Below are 16,288 nucleotides of genomic sequence, written 5' to 3'. Positions count from 1 at the left end.
AAGGTTGCACAACACTGAACATCACATCTGTAATCATAAAACCAGAAACCACTGGCGCTTCTCTCTAGCTCTCTTTCTCACTCTCTCCATCCACCGAGCCCACACAGTTCAATCGCTTTTTTTCACTCAGAGAAAGGGGGATGGGTTGGTAAGGGGAGGACGGACAGAAGGGGGGAGTGAATTCTAAGTGGGTCACGTGGGATGCCCCCCCCCCCCTCCTCTGCCTCCATACTACAGCGGCTGATTCTCCTCCTGCTGTAAAACAACGAAGCAGAGCCGAGAGGAGAGGACAGGAGCTGGACAGAGAGAGGGAGAGAGAAAGTAAAAGGAAGAGAGAGGGAGGAGTGTTTTCTTCCTCCAGACTCAGGATCATGTTCTTCTGCAGCCATTGTCAGAAACCATGAGTGCTCCCTCCCTCTCTGTCTCTCTCCATCAGACTGCCTAGCAACATGCGGGACTAGCCACAGCACTATCAACACAGCTCTGCTGTCTCTTACTGCTTTCTTTTAGCGGAGCATCCTGAGAAGAAGACATGCACACCGGAGCAGAGAACGGAAAACACAAGGCAAGGTGAAGGATTCCGTTTTATTTTCCGACACATTGCAAAAGGGAAGTGGGGAGAGGAAGAGAGACAGAGCGAGAGAGAGAGAGATAGACCATTGGAGAGATAGGAAAAAAGAGAGGCGGGCTGTAGTGCATAACTGAGACCAAGGATCAAGAAGAGGAAAGGGGAGGAGGAAGAGAGGAGAGAAAGAGCTCTAAACCCGAAAGGCTTGGTGACGCAGAGGAAGAGAGGAGATGACGGAGACTCTGGAATGCACTGTGACAGATGGACGGATGTTACGCCAACAATAATCCATTAGGCACAGGGTGGAAGAGTACATTACCCCAGATTCCAGAGAAGAGTAACAGTGATGGTGTACCGAGTGTGCCGACAGACGGCACCAGCAATCACACAGTCCGTCTGCCAGCTGCAGGAGGAGGTATGTACAGTACTACATGTTTCATCAGCTCTGGCACTCAACCTCCCCCTATACAGTCTTCTCTTTCTATCATCCTCCTGTCTCTGTCCCATCCTCCCCTCTCTCTCTCTCTCTCACATCCATCCTCCCCTCTCTCTCTCTCTCTCACATCCATCTATCCATCCTCCCCTCTCTCTCTCTCACATCCATCTATCCATCCTCTTCCCTCAGCAAAGCCAGGCTTACAGCTCTGTTGTTTCCAGACCTCTCAAAAACATTACCTGGCTGATCCAATGATTGATGCTGGCACGCCGGGCAGATCTCATTGATCCAATTCAATTAACACTGTCTCTAACCCCATGCATCATGTCCATCCCACTGACTGGGAAGTTGGCACACCAGCCCAGATGCATCGGGAAAGCTAATTGCTGAGGTGGATATTTAAAATGCATGGGGTTTGGCTCTTCATGGGGCTGTCCCCTGGACTATGAAACTTTGATAGGATCTCCTTTTTAAAGCACATCATGAAAAAGACACACACACACACACACACACACACACACACACACACACAGCCAAACATGGCAGTTTAACTGATGAGACACACACACAGCCCAACACAGCAGTTTAACAGATGAGACACACACACAGCCCAACACAGCAGTTTAACAGATGAGACACACACAGAGCCCAACACAGCAGCTTCACCTGCATACCATTGCCCACCAAACAGTCCAACTCAAATCACGTATATTCTTTACTTCACACAATTCTTACCAAGTGTCACTCAATCTGAGGGTTTGCTGTATAACTCAGAACTACTAATACAGTATCACAATATCACAAAATCCCTCCGAGTTGCTACGTTCTGAATATGATTTGATAAGCAGGCATCCGATATGACGGTGAGTACATTAGATAAGGGTTTGTGTGCAGGGAGGCTCGGGTGGCCTGGCCTAGATTTGACCAGCGCCTCGGCCATGAAGTGTAGAAACACCCGGTCTATCCAGTAACATTAATCCATTCACAACCCTGTCTATCCAGTAACATTAACCCATTCACAACCCTGTCTATCCAGTAACATTAACCCATTCACAACCCTGTCTATCCAGTAACATTAACCCATTCACAACCCTGTCTATCCAGTAACATTAACCCATTCACAACCCTGTCTATCCAGTAACATTAACCCATTCACAACCCTGTCTATCCAGTAACATTAACCCATTCACAACCCTGTCTATCCAGTAACATTAACCCATTCACAACCCTGTCTATCCAGTAACATTAATCCATTCACAACCCTGTCTATCCAGTAACATTAACCCATTCACAACCCTGTCTATCCAGTAACATTAACCCATTCACAACCCTGTCTATCCAGTAACATTAACCCATTCACAACCCTGTCTATCTAGTAAAATTAACCCATGCACAACCCGGTCTATCCAGTAACATTAACCCATTCACAACCCTGTCTATCCAGTAACATTAACCCATTCACAACCCTGTCTATCCAGTAACATTAACCCATTCACAACCCTGTCTATCCAGAGAGAGAGAGAGGTCTTCACCAGATCCTCCAGGTCCATTGAGTGGTGAAAGAGAGTGGAGGAGTACATTTACCAGCACCTCATATTAGAAGAATCCTCACTCTGAAGGAAGCATAGTCTGCAATTCCCAGGACATTCCTTATGTTAAAAAAAAATGGAATATCTTAATAGGAACCTGAGAACTCAACTGACAGAGGACAGAATGGAAAACTACAAAGGAAGCTGAGTAAATTCAATCAGACTCAAATACACCCCACTGGGCACACTGGTTGAATCAACGTAATTTCCACGTCATTTCAATGAAATGACATGGAATGAACATTAAATTGACGTCTGTGCCCAGTGCTTACAATAGACTTACAATACTTGAACATGGCTGTAAAGGTTGTTCCGCTCTAAAAGGATGATGGTAATAACAAGCCACTAAGTTATTTATAACCATGACAACAGATTAAAATCAAAGCCTTTATATGTGAGAGCGAAGGAGTCTGAGGGTACAGCATGAGATTTCACTAATTCCTTTAGACCCGTTCTGGAGCAGCCACACACACACACACACGAAGGGAGATGAAGACTTTCGATGGTAGTTTAGTTATTTCTGTTAGAAGCCAGCACCGGATGGAAAGACCATTAAAGCTATTCTTAGGAACAACGGCATGTTCCTAAGCGTGTGTTAAAGTTTAGTGTTAACTGTGTTAACTGCTCAATGCTTTTGCCTCAGACTGACTCTGAATGAGTCTGGATGTAACAATTGGGGCATGCAGGCATAGCATTGTGTTACAGTCTTAGGGTTCTATTAAATCAGATCCGCTTTAGCCGACATCCGCATAGCAGTTGTTTTGGTGGTGTCTGAGGTGGAACTGTGTTAGAGCTGTCAAATCCAGAAGAGGCTCCTGGCATTATACCTAAAGTGGACATTGCGATTGGCTGCACGGAGTCGCATGAACAGAAATTCCATGCAGCCTTGTTTACAAGTTGGAACACTGGAATGTGAGATGTAATCCGATTTGACCAGCCTGATCACTAGAAATAGACTTTTCAATTCCAGATGTTTGAAAAGGTCCTGAGAACATAGATATAAAAAGATAAGAACAATGATTGGCCAGCACTGGGCGAAGTCCTAACCTTAACCACTCAGAATGAATCCCTAAATGGTTAACATTTAACACTGTAACAACACTGAATTAATGCAGCAAAAATAGACGTTCATCCATAATATGTCGGATTTTGAAAAGGAAACTATTAGATCTTGTTGGATCTTATTTTTATTTAACTAGGCAAGTCAGTTGAGAACAAATTCTTATTTACAATGACGGCCTACCCCCGGACAAACCCGGACGTCGCTGGGGCAATTGTGCGCCGCCCTATGGGACTCCCAATCACGGCCGTATGTGATACAGCCTGGATTCAAACCAGGGACTGTAGTGATGCCTCTTGCACTGAGATGCAGTGCCTTAGACCGCTACACCACTCGGGAGCCCACAGGATTTGACAGCTCCAACACATCAGCAACGCGGGTGTCGGCTATCGCCGGTTAACTTCTGATCTGATTTAATCTAGGCCTTAACGTGTACACATATTGGAGATTCGTGAGAACGCTTTATCAAAACACATATCCCAGTAATGGTTTATGTACCTGCGAATAGTAGGATTTGTGTCTTAAAAACAAGTCTAGTTGAATGATCAGCTGGGCTGATGTCAGCAGTATCTGTCTGGTATACAGTCAAATAAAACATTACCGTCCAGAGACTTTTGTTTTGGCCTCTATATACAAACAGCACGCAGCTCCCTATTAAATATCAGAAGGCCTTTGAAAGAGTGCCAATGACAACTATGAAACAAAGAGCGATCGATACTCTGTCGAGGCTTGCAGTTATCAAATCAACGTTTATTGGTCACGTATACAGATTTGAAAGTGTTATAGCAGGTGCAGTGAAATGCTTGTGTTACTAGCTCCAACAGTACAGTAGAATGTCTTGTGTTACTAGCTCCAACAGTACAGTAGAATGTCTTGTGTTACTAGCTCCAACAGTACAGTAGAATGTATTGTGTTACTAGCTCCAACAGTACAGTAGAATGTCTTGTGTTACTAGCTCCAACAGTACAGTAGAATGTCTTGTGTTACTAGCTCCAACAGTACAGTAGAATGTATTGTGTTACTAGCTCCAACAGTACAGTATAATGTATTGTGTTACTAGCTCCAACAGTACAGTAGAATGTCTTGTGTTACTAGCTCCAACAGTACAGTAGAATGTCTTGTGTTACTAGCTCCAACAGTACAGTAGAATGTCTTGTGTTACTAGCTCCAACAGTACAGTAGAATGTCTTGTGTTACTAGCTCCAACAGTACAGTAGAATGTATTGTGTTACTAGCTCCAACAGTACAGTATAATGTCTTGTGTTACTAGCTCCAACAGTACAGTAGAATGTCTTGTGTTACTAGCTCCAACAGTACAGTAGAATGTATTGTGTTACTAGCTCCAACAGTACAGTATAATGTCTTGTGTTACTAGCTCCAACAGTACAGTATAATGTATTGTGTTACTAGCTCCAACAGTATAGTAGAATGTCTTGTGTTACTAGCTCCAACAGTACAGTAGAATGTCTTGTGTTACTAGCTCCAACAGTACAGTAGAATGTCTTGTGTTACTAGCTCCAACAGTACAGTACAGTACTAATGTATTGTGTTTACTAGCTCCAACAGTGCAGTAGAATGTCTTGTTACTAGCTCCAACAGTACAGTAGAATGTCTTGTGTTACTAGCTCCAACAGTACAGTAGAATGTCTTGTGTTACTAGCTCCAACAGTACAGTATAATGTCTTGTGTTACTAGCTCCAACAGTACAGTAGAATGTCTTGTGTTACTAGCTCCAACAGTACAGTAGAATGTCTTGTGTTACTAGCTCCAACAGTACAGTATAATGTCTTGTGTTACTAGCTCCAACAGTACAGTATAATGTCTTGTGTTACTAGCTCCAACAGTACAGTATAATGTCTTGTGTTACTAGCTCCAACAGTACAGTATAATGTCTTGTGTTACTAGCTCCAACAGTACAGTAGAATGTCTTGTGTTACTAGCTCCAACAGTGCAGTAGAATGTCTTGTTACTAGCTCCAACAGTGTAGAATGTCAGTAGAATGTCTTGTTACTAGCTCCAACAGTACAGTAGAATGTCTTGTGTTACTAGCTAGCCAACAGTGCAGTAGAATGTCTTGTGTTACTAGCTCCAACAGTACAGTAGAATGTCTTGTGTTACTAGCTCCAACAGTGCAGTAGAATGTCTTGTTACTAGCTCCAACAGTACAATAGAATGTCTTGTGTTACTAGCTCCAACAGTGCAGTAGAATGTCTTGTTACTAGCTCCAACAGTACAGTAGAATGTCTTGTTACTAGCTCCAACAGTGCAGTAGAATGTCTTGTTACTAGCTCCAACAGTACAGTAGAATGTCTTGTGTTACTAGCTCCAACAGTACAGTAGAATGTCTTGTGTTACTAGCTCCAACAGTACAGTATAATGTCTTGTGTTACTAGCTGCAACAGTACAGTAGAATGTCTTGTGTTACTAGCTCCAACAGTATACAGTATAATGTCTTGTGTTACTAGCTCCAACAGTACAGTAGAATGTCTTGTGTTACTAGCTCCAACAGTACAGTAGAATGTCTTGTGTTACTAGCTCCAACAGTACAGTAGAATGTCTTGTGTTACTAGCTCCAACAGTACAGTAGAATGTCTTGTGTTACTAGCTCCAACAGTTACTTGTGTTACTAGCTCCAACAGTACAGTAGAATGTCTTGTGTTACTGCTCTTGTGTTACTAGCTCCAACAGTACAGTATAATGTCTTGTCTTGTACAGTTACTAGCTCCAACAGTACAGCTTGTGTTAACAGTACAGTAGAATGTCTTGTGTTACTAGCTCCAACAGTATAGTAGAATGTCTTGTGTTACTAGCTCCAACAGTACAGTATAATGTCTTGTGTTACTAGCTCCAACAGTACAGTAGAATGTCTTGTGTTACTAGCTCCAACAGTACAGTATAATGTCTTGTGTTACTAGCTCCAACAGTACAGTAGAATGTCTTGTGTTACTAGCTCCAACAGTACAGTATAATGTCTTGTGTTACTAGCTCCAACAGTACAGTAGAATGTCTTGTGTTACTAGCTCCAACAGTATAGTATAATGTCTTGTGTTACTAGCTCCAACAGTACAGTATAATGTCTTGTGTTACTAGCTCCAACAGTACAGTAGAATGTCTTGTGTTACTAGCTCCAACAGTACAGTATAATGCTAGCTCAACAGTACAGTAGAATGTCTTGTGTTACTAGCTCCAACAGTACAGTAGAATGTCTTGTGTTACTAGCTCCAACAGTACAGTAGAATGTCTTGTGTTACTAGCTCCAACAGTACAGTAGAATGTATTGTTACTAGCTCCAACAGTTACTAGCTCCAACAGTACAGTAGAATGTCTTGTGTTACTAGCTCCAACAGTACAGTAGAATGTCTTGTGTTACTAGCTCCAACAGTACAGTAGAATGTCTTGTGTTACTAGCTCCAACAGTACAGTAATGTCTTGTGTTACTAGCTCCAACAGTACAGTAGAATGTCTTGTGTTACTAGCTCCAACAGTACAGTAGAATGTCTTGTGTTACTAGCTCCAACAGTACAGTAGAATGTCTTGTGTTACTAGCTCCAACAGTACAGTAGAAATACACACAAAAAATGATCACGGCAAGAAATAACAACCCACAGTAGATACATTATGTGTCAGAATCCACAATATAAATACGTGGTGTGTTGAGACAGTATATCATTTGGACAGAAAATGGTATGTTCAGTAGTAGGTAAATTAGGATGAGCTATGAATACAGTATATACATCAGGGATGGCCAACTCCAGTCCTCAGGGGCCTGATTGCTGATCATAAGTCACCGTCAACATATTGCCCTATGAACTCTGATACGTTGGAAGACGAAGTGTACAATGTTAATCTTTGATCTCAGTTTGGCTGTCCAAGAAAATAAAAACTAAATATAGAATATTTGGACATGTAGGCTGTGGTATTTAATTCCATATCACCATTAAATGGTGGCTAGCATTAGCATTAGGCTAGGTGAGATTTGAGGCGCGTCAGTTACTAGCTGGATTCTAATATTTTCATGCAGTCTTTGAGATTATTGACCGCAGTGGAACAACTGGGGCCTCAATTAGCACTGCTGTAACTAAGTGACTAGCGTGGAAGTGACTGTGATGGGAGGCAAGGAAATAAATGAAATGAATGGAGTGGCACGTTCAGCAGAATGACTGGGATGCCACTCAAAGGGATGCCTGCCTGGTGCCTGATCCGAAGATGTGAAATTGTCACTGGATTAGACAACAGTGTAGTCATACCACATACAACAAGTCAACATCTCTCGTATGGATAGAGTCTGTGTGCGTGCATGTGTGTGTGCTCCCGCATATATGTGTGTGTGTGTGTGTGTGCATGCCTGCGCACTCCCAAATTTGGGTGTGTTTGTTCCAGCATGTGTGTGCTCTCTGCATTAGCCTCCTGATAATTAGGTCCATGTATAGGCGACAACAGAAACCTTTGGAGCGTTGGATTTGCTCTGATGTAAAGTCTGTTAACCTTTAAAGCAAAGCCAGCCATGGCCCCCACTCATTCTGCTGTAATTGCCTGCGCAGGGTAAGCACATTCTGCTGAAAAGGTTAGCGTGCACCCATCCCACCCAGTCATCGTGATGAATGGGCAAACACTCCAAGAAAATGAAAATTGGGACGAGTGTGGTTGGCGTTTTCTCTCTCTGTCTCTCGCTGTCTTTCTCTCTCACAGCATCACACATCATAACACAAAAAAACACACAGTTTTTCCCCGATGTGGCGGAACACAACAACCACTAATAAACAAACCGAATGGAAGACAGAAAGAAACGGAGCTGTTTGTGTCACAATTGTATGGAGAGAAATGCCGCCTCCTGCCAGTATCTGTCAGCACATTTGAGTGTGTACGTGTGTGCAGGAGAACGTGTGTGTGTGTGTACTGTATGTGTGTGTACACAAAGAGAGAGAGAGAGAGCTGGCAGGGAGACCTCTCTCCAGGCAGGCAGAGAGGCAGGCAGGCGAGGTATTGATAAGCTGGAGGTGGAAGGTGAATGGCGGGTGAAGGCTGTTATTGCCGGCGGCTGACTGGGGCTCAAGCAGCACTGCTTGCTGGACCCTGAAAATTCATTTTGACAGATGCGTCTCCTCCCCGGCTGGCGAGGCGCAGAGCAGTGGGGGGCTGATGGCACAGGCTCACCAGAGCGGCTCAGAGTAGTGTTAGCCAGCATCATGTTGTGCAAACCAGCAATTTATACTTCCGCCTCTGGCATTAGACCCGGCTGATGAGATGCAAGAGGCCCCCCTACCATCCTACCATCCCATTCAACCTCCATCATCACCAGTCCACAAGCCCTAAGGAGTTTACATACCAGACATATGGATCATTTTACTGCCTTGTTATAGCTAGTGTTTACCTGCTTTTTAGGCCTCTGAAACAGTCCGCGGAGACAATGGGTACTCGGCTGTTGATATGTTGGCCCCACTACCACCTATGTCTGCATTCACCTTCCCTCCTCACCAGTCTAGCTGTCTGGAGTTTTCATACATACGTAGCTAGGCTTTATTTTAAAGTCCAGCTGTTGTTTAGTTGGTAAATATTGAGAAATGATGTACCGTAATAACAATGTAGTTGGTTCTTCAAAGAATTCCTCAAAATAGGGAACTAAATGATGTCGAACGGAACATGGCACTGGTTGTTCAAATGACTCACAAAGAATGAAAACAGCTGGTCATTATTAAGTAATTACTGATTTACTGCCATTTTAATTATGGGTATGAGACTGTAAAGAAAAACACAACTCAAATGATCAGAAGGTGGTTGCCAGTACACAGCCACACCCTACACACGGACATGCACCCAGATGTATACAGTAACACGTATTGTATACAACTCCTTATTACACATATGCAGTACCTTAAACAGTTACAACACACAGGCACACACACTCACACGTCCGCTCACACGTCCGCTCACACTCACACGTCTGCTCACACTCACACGTCCGCTCACACTCACACGTCCGCTCACACACTCACACGTCCGCTCACACTCACACGTCCACTCACACACACACGTCCACTCACACACTCACACGTCCGCTCACACTCACACACGTCCGCTCACACACACTCACACGTCCACTCACACACACTCACACGTCCGCTCACACACACTCACACGTCCGCTCACACGTCCGCTCACACTCACACGTCCGCTCACACACACTCACACGTCCGCTCACACACACTCACACGTCCGCTCACACACACTCACATGTCCGCTCACACACACTCACACGTCCGCTCACACGTCCGCTCACACACACTCACACGTCCGCTCACACGTCCGCTCACACACTCACACGTCCGCTCACACACACTCACACGTCCGCTCACTCACGTCCGCTCACACACTCACACGTCCGCTCACACACACGTCCGCTCGTCACTCACGTCCGCTCACACACACTCACACGTCCGCTCACACACTCACACGTCCGCTCACACACACTCACACGTCCGCTCACACACTCACACGTCCGCTCACACACACACGTCCGCTCACACACTCACACGTCCGCTCACACGTCCGCTCACACACACTCACACGTCCGCTCACACACACACGTCCGCTCACACACACGTCCGCTCACACACACACGTCCGCTCACACACACTCACACGTCCGCTCACACACACACACACGCCCGCTCACACGTCCGCTCACGCACACTCACACGTCCGCTCACGCACACTCACGTCCGCTCACGCTCACACTCCGCTCCGCTCACACACTCACGCTCACGTCCGCTCACACACACTCACGTCCGCTCACACACACTCACGTCCGCTCACACACACTCACACGTCCGCTCACACGTCCGCTCACACTCACACGTCCACTCACACACTCACATGTCCGCTCACACACACTCACACGTCCGCTCACACGTCCGCTCACACTCACACGTCCGCTCACACGTCCGCTCACACTCACACGTCCGCTCACACACACGTCCGCTCACACTCACACGTCCACACTCACACGTCCGTCCGCTCACACGTCCGCTCACACACTCACACGTCCGCTCACACACTCACACGTCCGCTCACACTCACACGTCCACTCACACGTCCGCTCACACACTCCGCTCACACTCACACGTCCGCTCACACGTCCGCTCACGTCCGCTCACACTCACACGTCCGCTCACACTCACACGTCCGCTCACACTCACACGTCCCTCTCACACGTCCGCTCACACACACACGTCCCGCTCACACATCCGCTCACACACGCCCGCTCACACGTCCGCTCACACTCACACGCTCCGCTCACACTCTCACACGTCCGCTCACACTCACACGTCCGCTCACACTCACACGTCCGCTCACACTCACACGTCCGCTCACACTCACACGTCCGCTCACACTCACACGTCCGCGCACACTCACACGTCACACGTACGCGCACACGTACGCGCACACACACACACACACACACACCCCTCTGTCTGTCTGTCTTCCCCACTAGCATCTACACCCTATCGGCCATTGCAGTCGTCTTGGCATCTATTTTAGATTTAGTTTGTCTTAAAATACCTTTTAGTCTTAGTCACATTTTAGTAATAAATCCTTTGTTAGTTAGTTTTAGTTATTATCAGTCGACTAAAACTCGTGGACAATTTTGGTCTAGTTTTAGTCATAGCCATTTTAGTCACATAACAGTGCATTAATAAATAATAGTTAGGCTACCTATAACTTCCATCATACACATTCAGATAGTAGGCTTAGACGGACAAGGCTATCTCCTCATATACCTTAGCTGATAACATAGATATAGTGGCAGATTGTAACCATGCCAGACATAATTAACCATATAGGTAAAGCCTTGGCTACAGGTAATACAATTTACAGCTCTGATTTTCTCCTTATCATAACCAGGGGGTAGATAAGTGTTTTCTAACAAAGCAACTCCAACTCGCATTTGCGGACAGCAGGGCAAGAGCGGCAACACAGATGAATGAATAACAACACAGATGAATGAATAACAACACAGATGAATGAATAACAACACAGATGAATGAATAACAGCGCACATAGGAATATAGAGCTTCTTATGTGATCAAAGAAAAAATCTCCTACATGAAAGTAAGAGAAAAAGTAAACATTGTTTCTAGTTGAGGTTAGCTACAAGTAAAGTTTCCTGGCTTCGCATCAGTTCAAAAGATTGCCGAGTGACTGAAGTGACCGCCTGGGAGCTGTGTGGGAGATTCTGCGTGCTTCTGATTGGACCAAACAGATGAAAAGGACCGTCATATGAAATGTCCGTTAGTTTCACTTGAAATTCTCATCTCCTCACATTTAACGTTATCGTTATAGTTTGAGTCAAGAAAAATAGGATGTTGACAAGTATCTTTCGTCATAGTTATTGCGTGCGTAAGATCTCACATTATTCAATCTGTCTTAACACACTATCCATTAACAATCTACCCCAGGCAGGGTGGTTAGAATGCAGACAAGCCATGTGGAAGTGAGTGTCAGGTTTTGTTGCTCTCAGGAATCTACAGAAATAAACAACAAACAAGGCAGTTACCATGGTGAATGCCATAACATTATACTGTACATTACTCATGCAGTGCAGCAGAGGTGTTTTATATTTGAATAGACAAGTCATTCTGAATGACTTTGATCATCCATCACTAAGAATAGATGGAAAATGCAGAGATACAACACAACATCAAAGCTGAATGATTTTAAATAAGCTTTGCTCTTCCTCATGGGAATATAGTCAGATCTCTACAACTTAAACAATTGACAATTCTGAACATTTGCCAAGCCTGTTTCTCTGTTCTTTCTTCCCAGATAAGAGAGGTGATCCACTGAGGAGGTGACTCCAATCTCTGATCTGAAGGAGCCCAGACCTGGAGCATGATCCTGGGTGTGTCTGCAGAGTCAGTGAAGAGCCTGGGTCCTGCCTCCATGGCCACAAAGTCAGCACTGTCCTAGCTCTGCCACGGGACCAAAGCATCCCACTGCTGGCTCCGCGAGGGGCCTCAAGTATCTCCTTGCTAGCTCTGCCAGGAGGTCTTGTACAGTACATCCCGTAATAGCTCTGCCAGGAGGCCTTGTACAGTACATCCCGTACTAGCTCTGCCAGGAGGTTCACTCCCACGTGTCTGCCAGCTCAGATAACCCTCTGGCTATTGGCAAACACATGTTTGACGTGATCGAATGTGACCGCCGCCGTGCCATCCAGAGCAGCAGCAGCCCCCTGTTCCCTCCGCCTGCCGATTCACCATGCAGTGGAGACGTTGGCACTACTGCCCCATCAAGATGACCTGGACCGTGAAGCGCTCGCTCTTCCGGACCCACGTGGCGGGCCTCCTGTCCCTGGCCCTCCTCTTCACACTCTTCCTTTTTTTCAGCCACCAGGACTGGTTGCCGGGCCGGACCGGGCCCCGGGACAACCCCCTGGCCTACACCGTCAGGGGCTTCCGCACGGCCAGGGCCGAAGCAAACCAGAGCCTGAGTCTGCGGAGCCTGTGGAAGGAGACGGGCTATGTGCCTCCCAAGCCCCATCTCAACATCAGCTCCCAGCAGGCTGAAGGTGGAGGTGGTGGAGGAGCCATGATGGGCGTGACGGGACTGGAGAACTCAATGAGTGCCAACAACAGTTTACAGCAGGAAATGGGCGTGGGAGGGAGGCTCAATGCCCAGCCCTATCGCTACATCCTCAACCAGCCCTTCAAGTGCAGAGACAGAACCCCATTCCTGGTGCTGCTTATCGCTGCAGAGCCAGGCCAGGCAGACGCCAGGAATGCCATCCGGCAGACATGGGGCAACGAGAGCGTGGCCATGGGCCTGACCTTCGTCCGACTCTTCCTGCTGGGTTTGGGGCGTAGCTCAGACTCGTACACCCAGACAGCCATCGAGGAGGAGAGCCGGGTCCACAATGACATCATCCAGCAGGACTACCAGGACACATACTACAACCTCACCATCAAAACCCTGATGGGCATTAACTGGGTGGCCAGCCACTGCCCCCAAGCGCGCTATGTCATGAAGACTGACAGTGACATGTTTGTCAACACGGAGTATCTCATCCAGAAGCTGCTGAAGCCAGAGCTCCCGCCCAGACAGAGCTACTTCACTGGCTATCTGATGAGGGGCTACGCGCCCAACCGAAACAAGGACAGCAAGTGGTACATGCCTCCTGAGCTGTACCCTAGTGAGAGGTACCCCATCTTCTGCTCGGGGACAGGGTATGTGTTCTCCGGAGACATGGCGGAGAGGATCTACCAGGCATCTCTGAGCATACGGAGGCTGCACCTGGAGGACGTTTACGTTGGCATCTGCCTGGCCAAGCTGCGCATCGACCCCACGCCGCCGCCCAACGAGTTCCTCTTCAACCACTGGAGGGTATCCTACTCCAGCTGTAAGTACAGCCACCTCATCACCTCCCACCAGTTCCAGCCCAACGAACTGGTGAAATACTGGAACCACCTGCAGAGCAACAAGCACAACGCCTGCATCAACATGGCCAAGGAGAAGAATGGGAAGTATAGACACAGGAAGTACCACGCAGAGAGACCTCAGTGAGGATGCCTCTACTTCATGTGGAAAGGGTATGGACAGGACATGGGAAGGAAGTGGACTAGAGGAAGGGCTGGGTCTTGAAAGGGCATGTAAAAGAGAGCTCAGCACTATACACTACCTGGGAAAGAGCACTGTGTTTTTGGTATTGTGTACGGTCGATTAAAACTATTTTTTTTATTTGAGAGAGATGTTATGTATTGTAAACCTGTTGAAAACTCTTTTTAAAAAAGGGCAGTGAAGTGTTTATGTGCAATATGAAGCATGCACAACGCGAGAGAGAGAAGGCTAGTGGTTGATGGGGTTTTGTTATGCAACAGATAGTTCACTTTAACTGTTGGGCCAAATCTATCAAAGACCTAATTAATGACATAAAGAGTATTTACATGGGATGGGAAAGGGGGAAAGACAGAAATCTATCACGTTACTAATAACTACTACCACTACCTACAAAAAAATGATGAATATATTTATGATGTGGACATGTAATGCTGCCCTTTTTCTCAATGTTTACTTTACAGAATGATCATCAAATAGGAATTAAAAGGGGTTACCTGTCAATATGCCATATATTTGTATTTACAACCAAGGTGAAAGCACTCAGAATCAGAACTGTGGGAAATGACTGAGATTGTATTTTCTAAAGCTTTACATGAGTAAATATGGGGTCTGCACTTCAGTAAATGTGCAATGAATTAAATAACAATTAAATGTATTCAATTCTTGAGGTTTCTTTTGCGTTTGTTGTTGGGTAACTAACACCATAGTTAATTAAGGCGGACTCTTCCATTCACCAATATACGACAACTCTTTATTTGACCATTTCGTAGTCGCCATCCATTTGACAGAGTCAAAACACTCCAGGATCCGAATCCGACGGGGGATGTGTGAAAACACTGATGAGGGAGAAAGAAATTAGTGCCATACTGTGTTCTCTCATTCTCTTACCCCGAGAGAAAGAGGAAAAAGTCCAAGTCATAACAGTTACATTTTATTAGAACTGAAGACACACTCATAGTGTTTACTCCAGATGGGCCAGGACTGAGAGATGTTCTGTACCGTGCAATAGTTAGGCTACGTATTAGATGTCTACATGCTCCACTGCTCAGGGTTAGCAGTTAAAAGAGCACACATAACTGGTTGAATTGGTTGACGACTTGGAATGGCTCCCATACGAACACAATAATCTACTTAAATTAATGCATAGCGAGCTGGAGCTATTTAACCGGCAGACTTCATTGCTCATCGGTCCGTCTGGTTTTAAATCAGCCATACATTTTTGAGTAATTTTGATTATGGTGCTACGGTCAAAGTTCACAAAGCAATGTAATAACGATACATTATATTTTAAACCCCTTTTATTAGTTGATCCGTAAATCTATGCTGATAAAATGCAAACAATCAGACAATGTTTACTGACTGAAACAAAAAACACACATTTGGACAACAATAAATAGATGTATTATTTTGTAAATATAATTATTTTGGTAATTATATGTACTAATAGTACCAGACTTCTGATCACCTGATATACCGTTGTAAAGAAAGTACAGTACGGCACCAGAAAGACATCTGACAAACATCTTTCCCTGTGATCTGCCTGACCACCGATTTAAAGCAGCCGTCCTTTAAGCCGGCACAAGAGACAAGAAAGACCATCCTCGTCTGAGAAAGAATGTAATTCCAGTGCTGTGCAATTCATTAAACACTCAACTGGCCTAAAGTATTCATCAGCCTCAATTAATGAGAATGAAAGTCATGGCTCAAGAGGATATTGGGACCCAGGTCTGCTTCCATTCATCCGTGGCCTTGGCAATCACACAGCCCAGATTACCAGCATCCGGTGCCTCCGGAAAAATATGATGAGAGGCAGAGAGGGAGAGAGAGAAGAGGGGAGGGGAAGAGAGAGGAGAGAGGGATGAGAGGCAGAGAGGGAGAGAGAGAAGAGGGGAGGGGAAGAGAGAGGAGAGAGGGATGAGAGGAGAAAATGGGGAGAGGAGGAGGGAGGAAGGGCAGAAGGGGTTGGGGGAGCAAAGGAGTGAGAGAGGAGGTGGGATAGAGGTGGAAAGGAGAAGGGAGAGA

General features: G+C 45.8%; 2 protein-coding genes across 2 annotated transcripts; one reads left to right on the top strand and one right to left on the bottom strand.

Annotated features, from left to right (window-relative positions):
* The first annotated feature begins 222 nt into the window (after window positions 1–222).
* On the top strand, window positions 223–14,931 carry LOC112251392 (beta-1,3-galactosyltransferase 2). Its single transcript, XM_024422348.2, has 2 exons — window positions 223–983; window positions 12,476–14,931. Exon 2 carries the CDS (start codon window positions 12,911–12,913, stop codon window positions 14,210–14,212), a length of 1,302 nt encoding a protein of 433 aa, XP_024278116.1. The 5' UTR covers window positions 223–983; window positions 12,476–12,910; the 3' UTR covers window positions 14,213–14,931.
* On the bottom strand, window positions 10,534–12,594 carry LOC121846584 (keratin-associated protein 5-5-like). The gene is made up of 3 exons (XM_042322726.1): window positions 12,535–12,594; window positions 10,893–11,042; window positions 10,534–10,698 (listed from the first exon to the last, which is right to left on the bottom strand). Exons 1-3 carry the CDS (start codon window positions 12,592–12,594, stop codon window positions 10,534–10,536), a joined length of 375 nt encoding a protein of 124 aa, XP_042178660.1.
* Window positions 14,932–16,288: the final 1,357 nt, after the last annotated feature.

Source organism: Oncorhynchus tshawytscha, linkage group LG05, assembly GCF_018296145.1.
Source record: "Oncorhynchus tshawytscha isolate Ot180627B linkage group LG05, Otsh_v2.0, whole genome shotgun sequence".
Taxonomy (NCBI): domain Eukaryota; kingdom Metazoa; phylum Chordata; class Actinopteri; order Salmoniformes; family Salmonidae; genus Oncorhynchus; species Oncorhynchus tshawytscha.
Note: the sequence above shows the minus strand (reverse complement) of the source record. Positions and strands in the feature narration are given on the sequence as shown.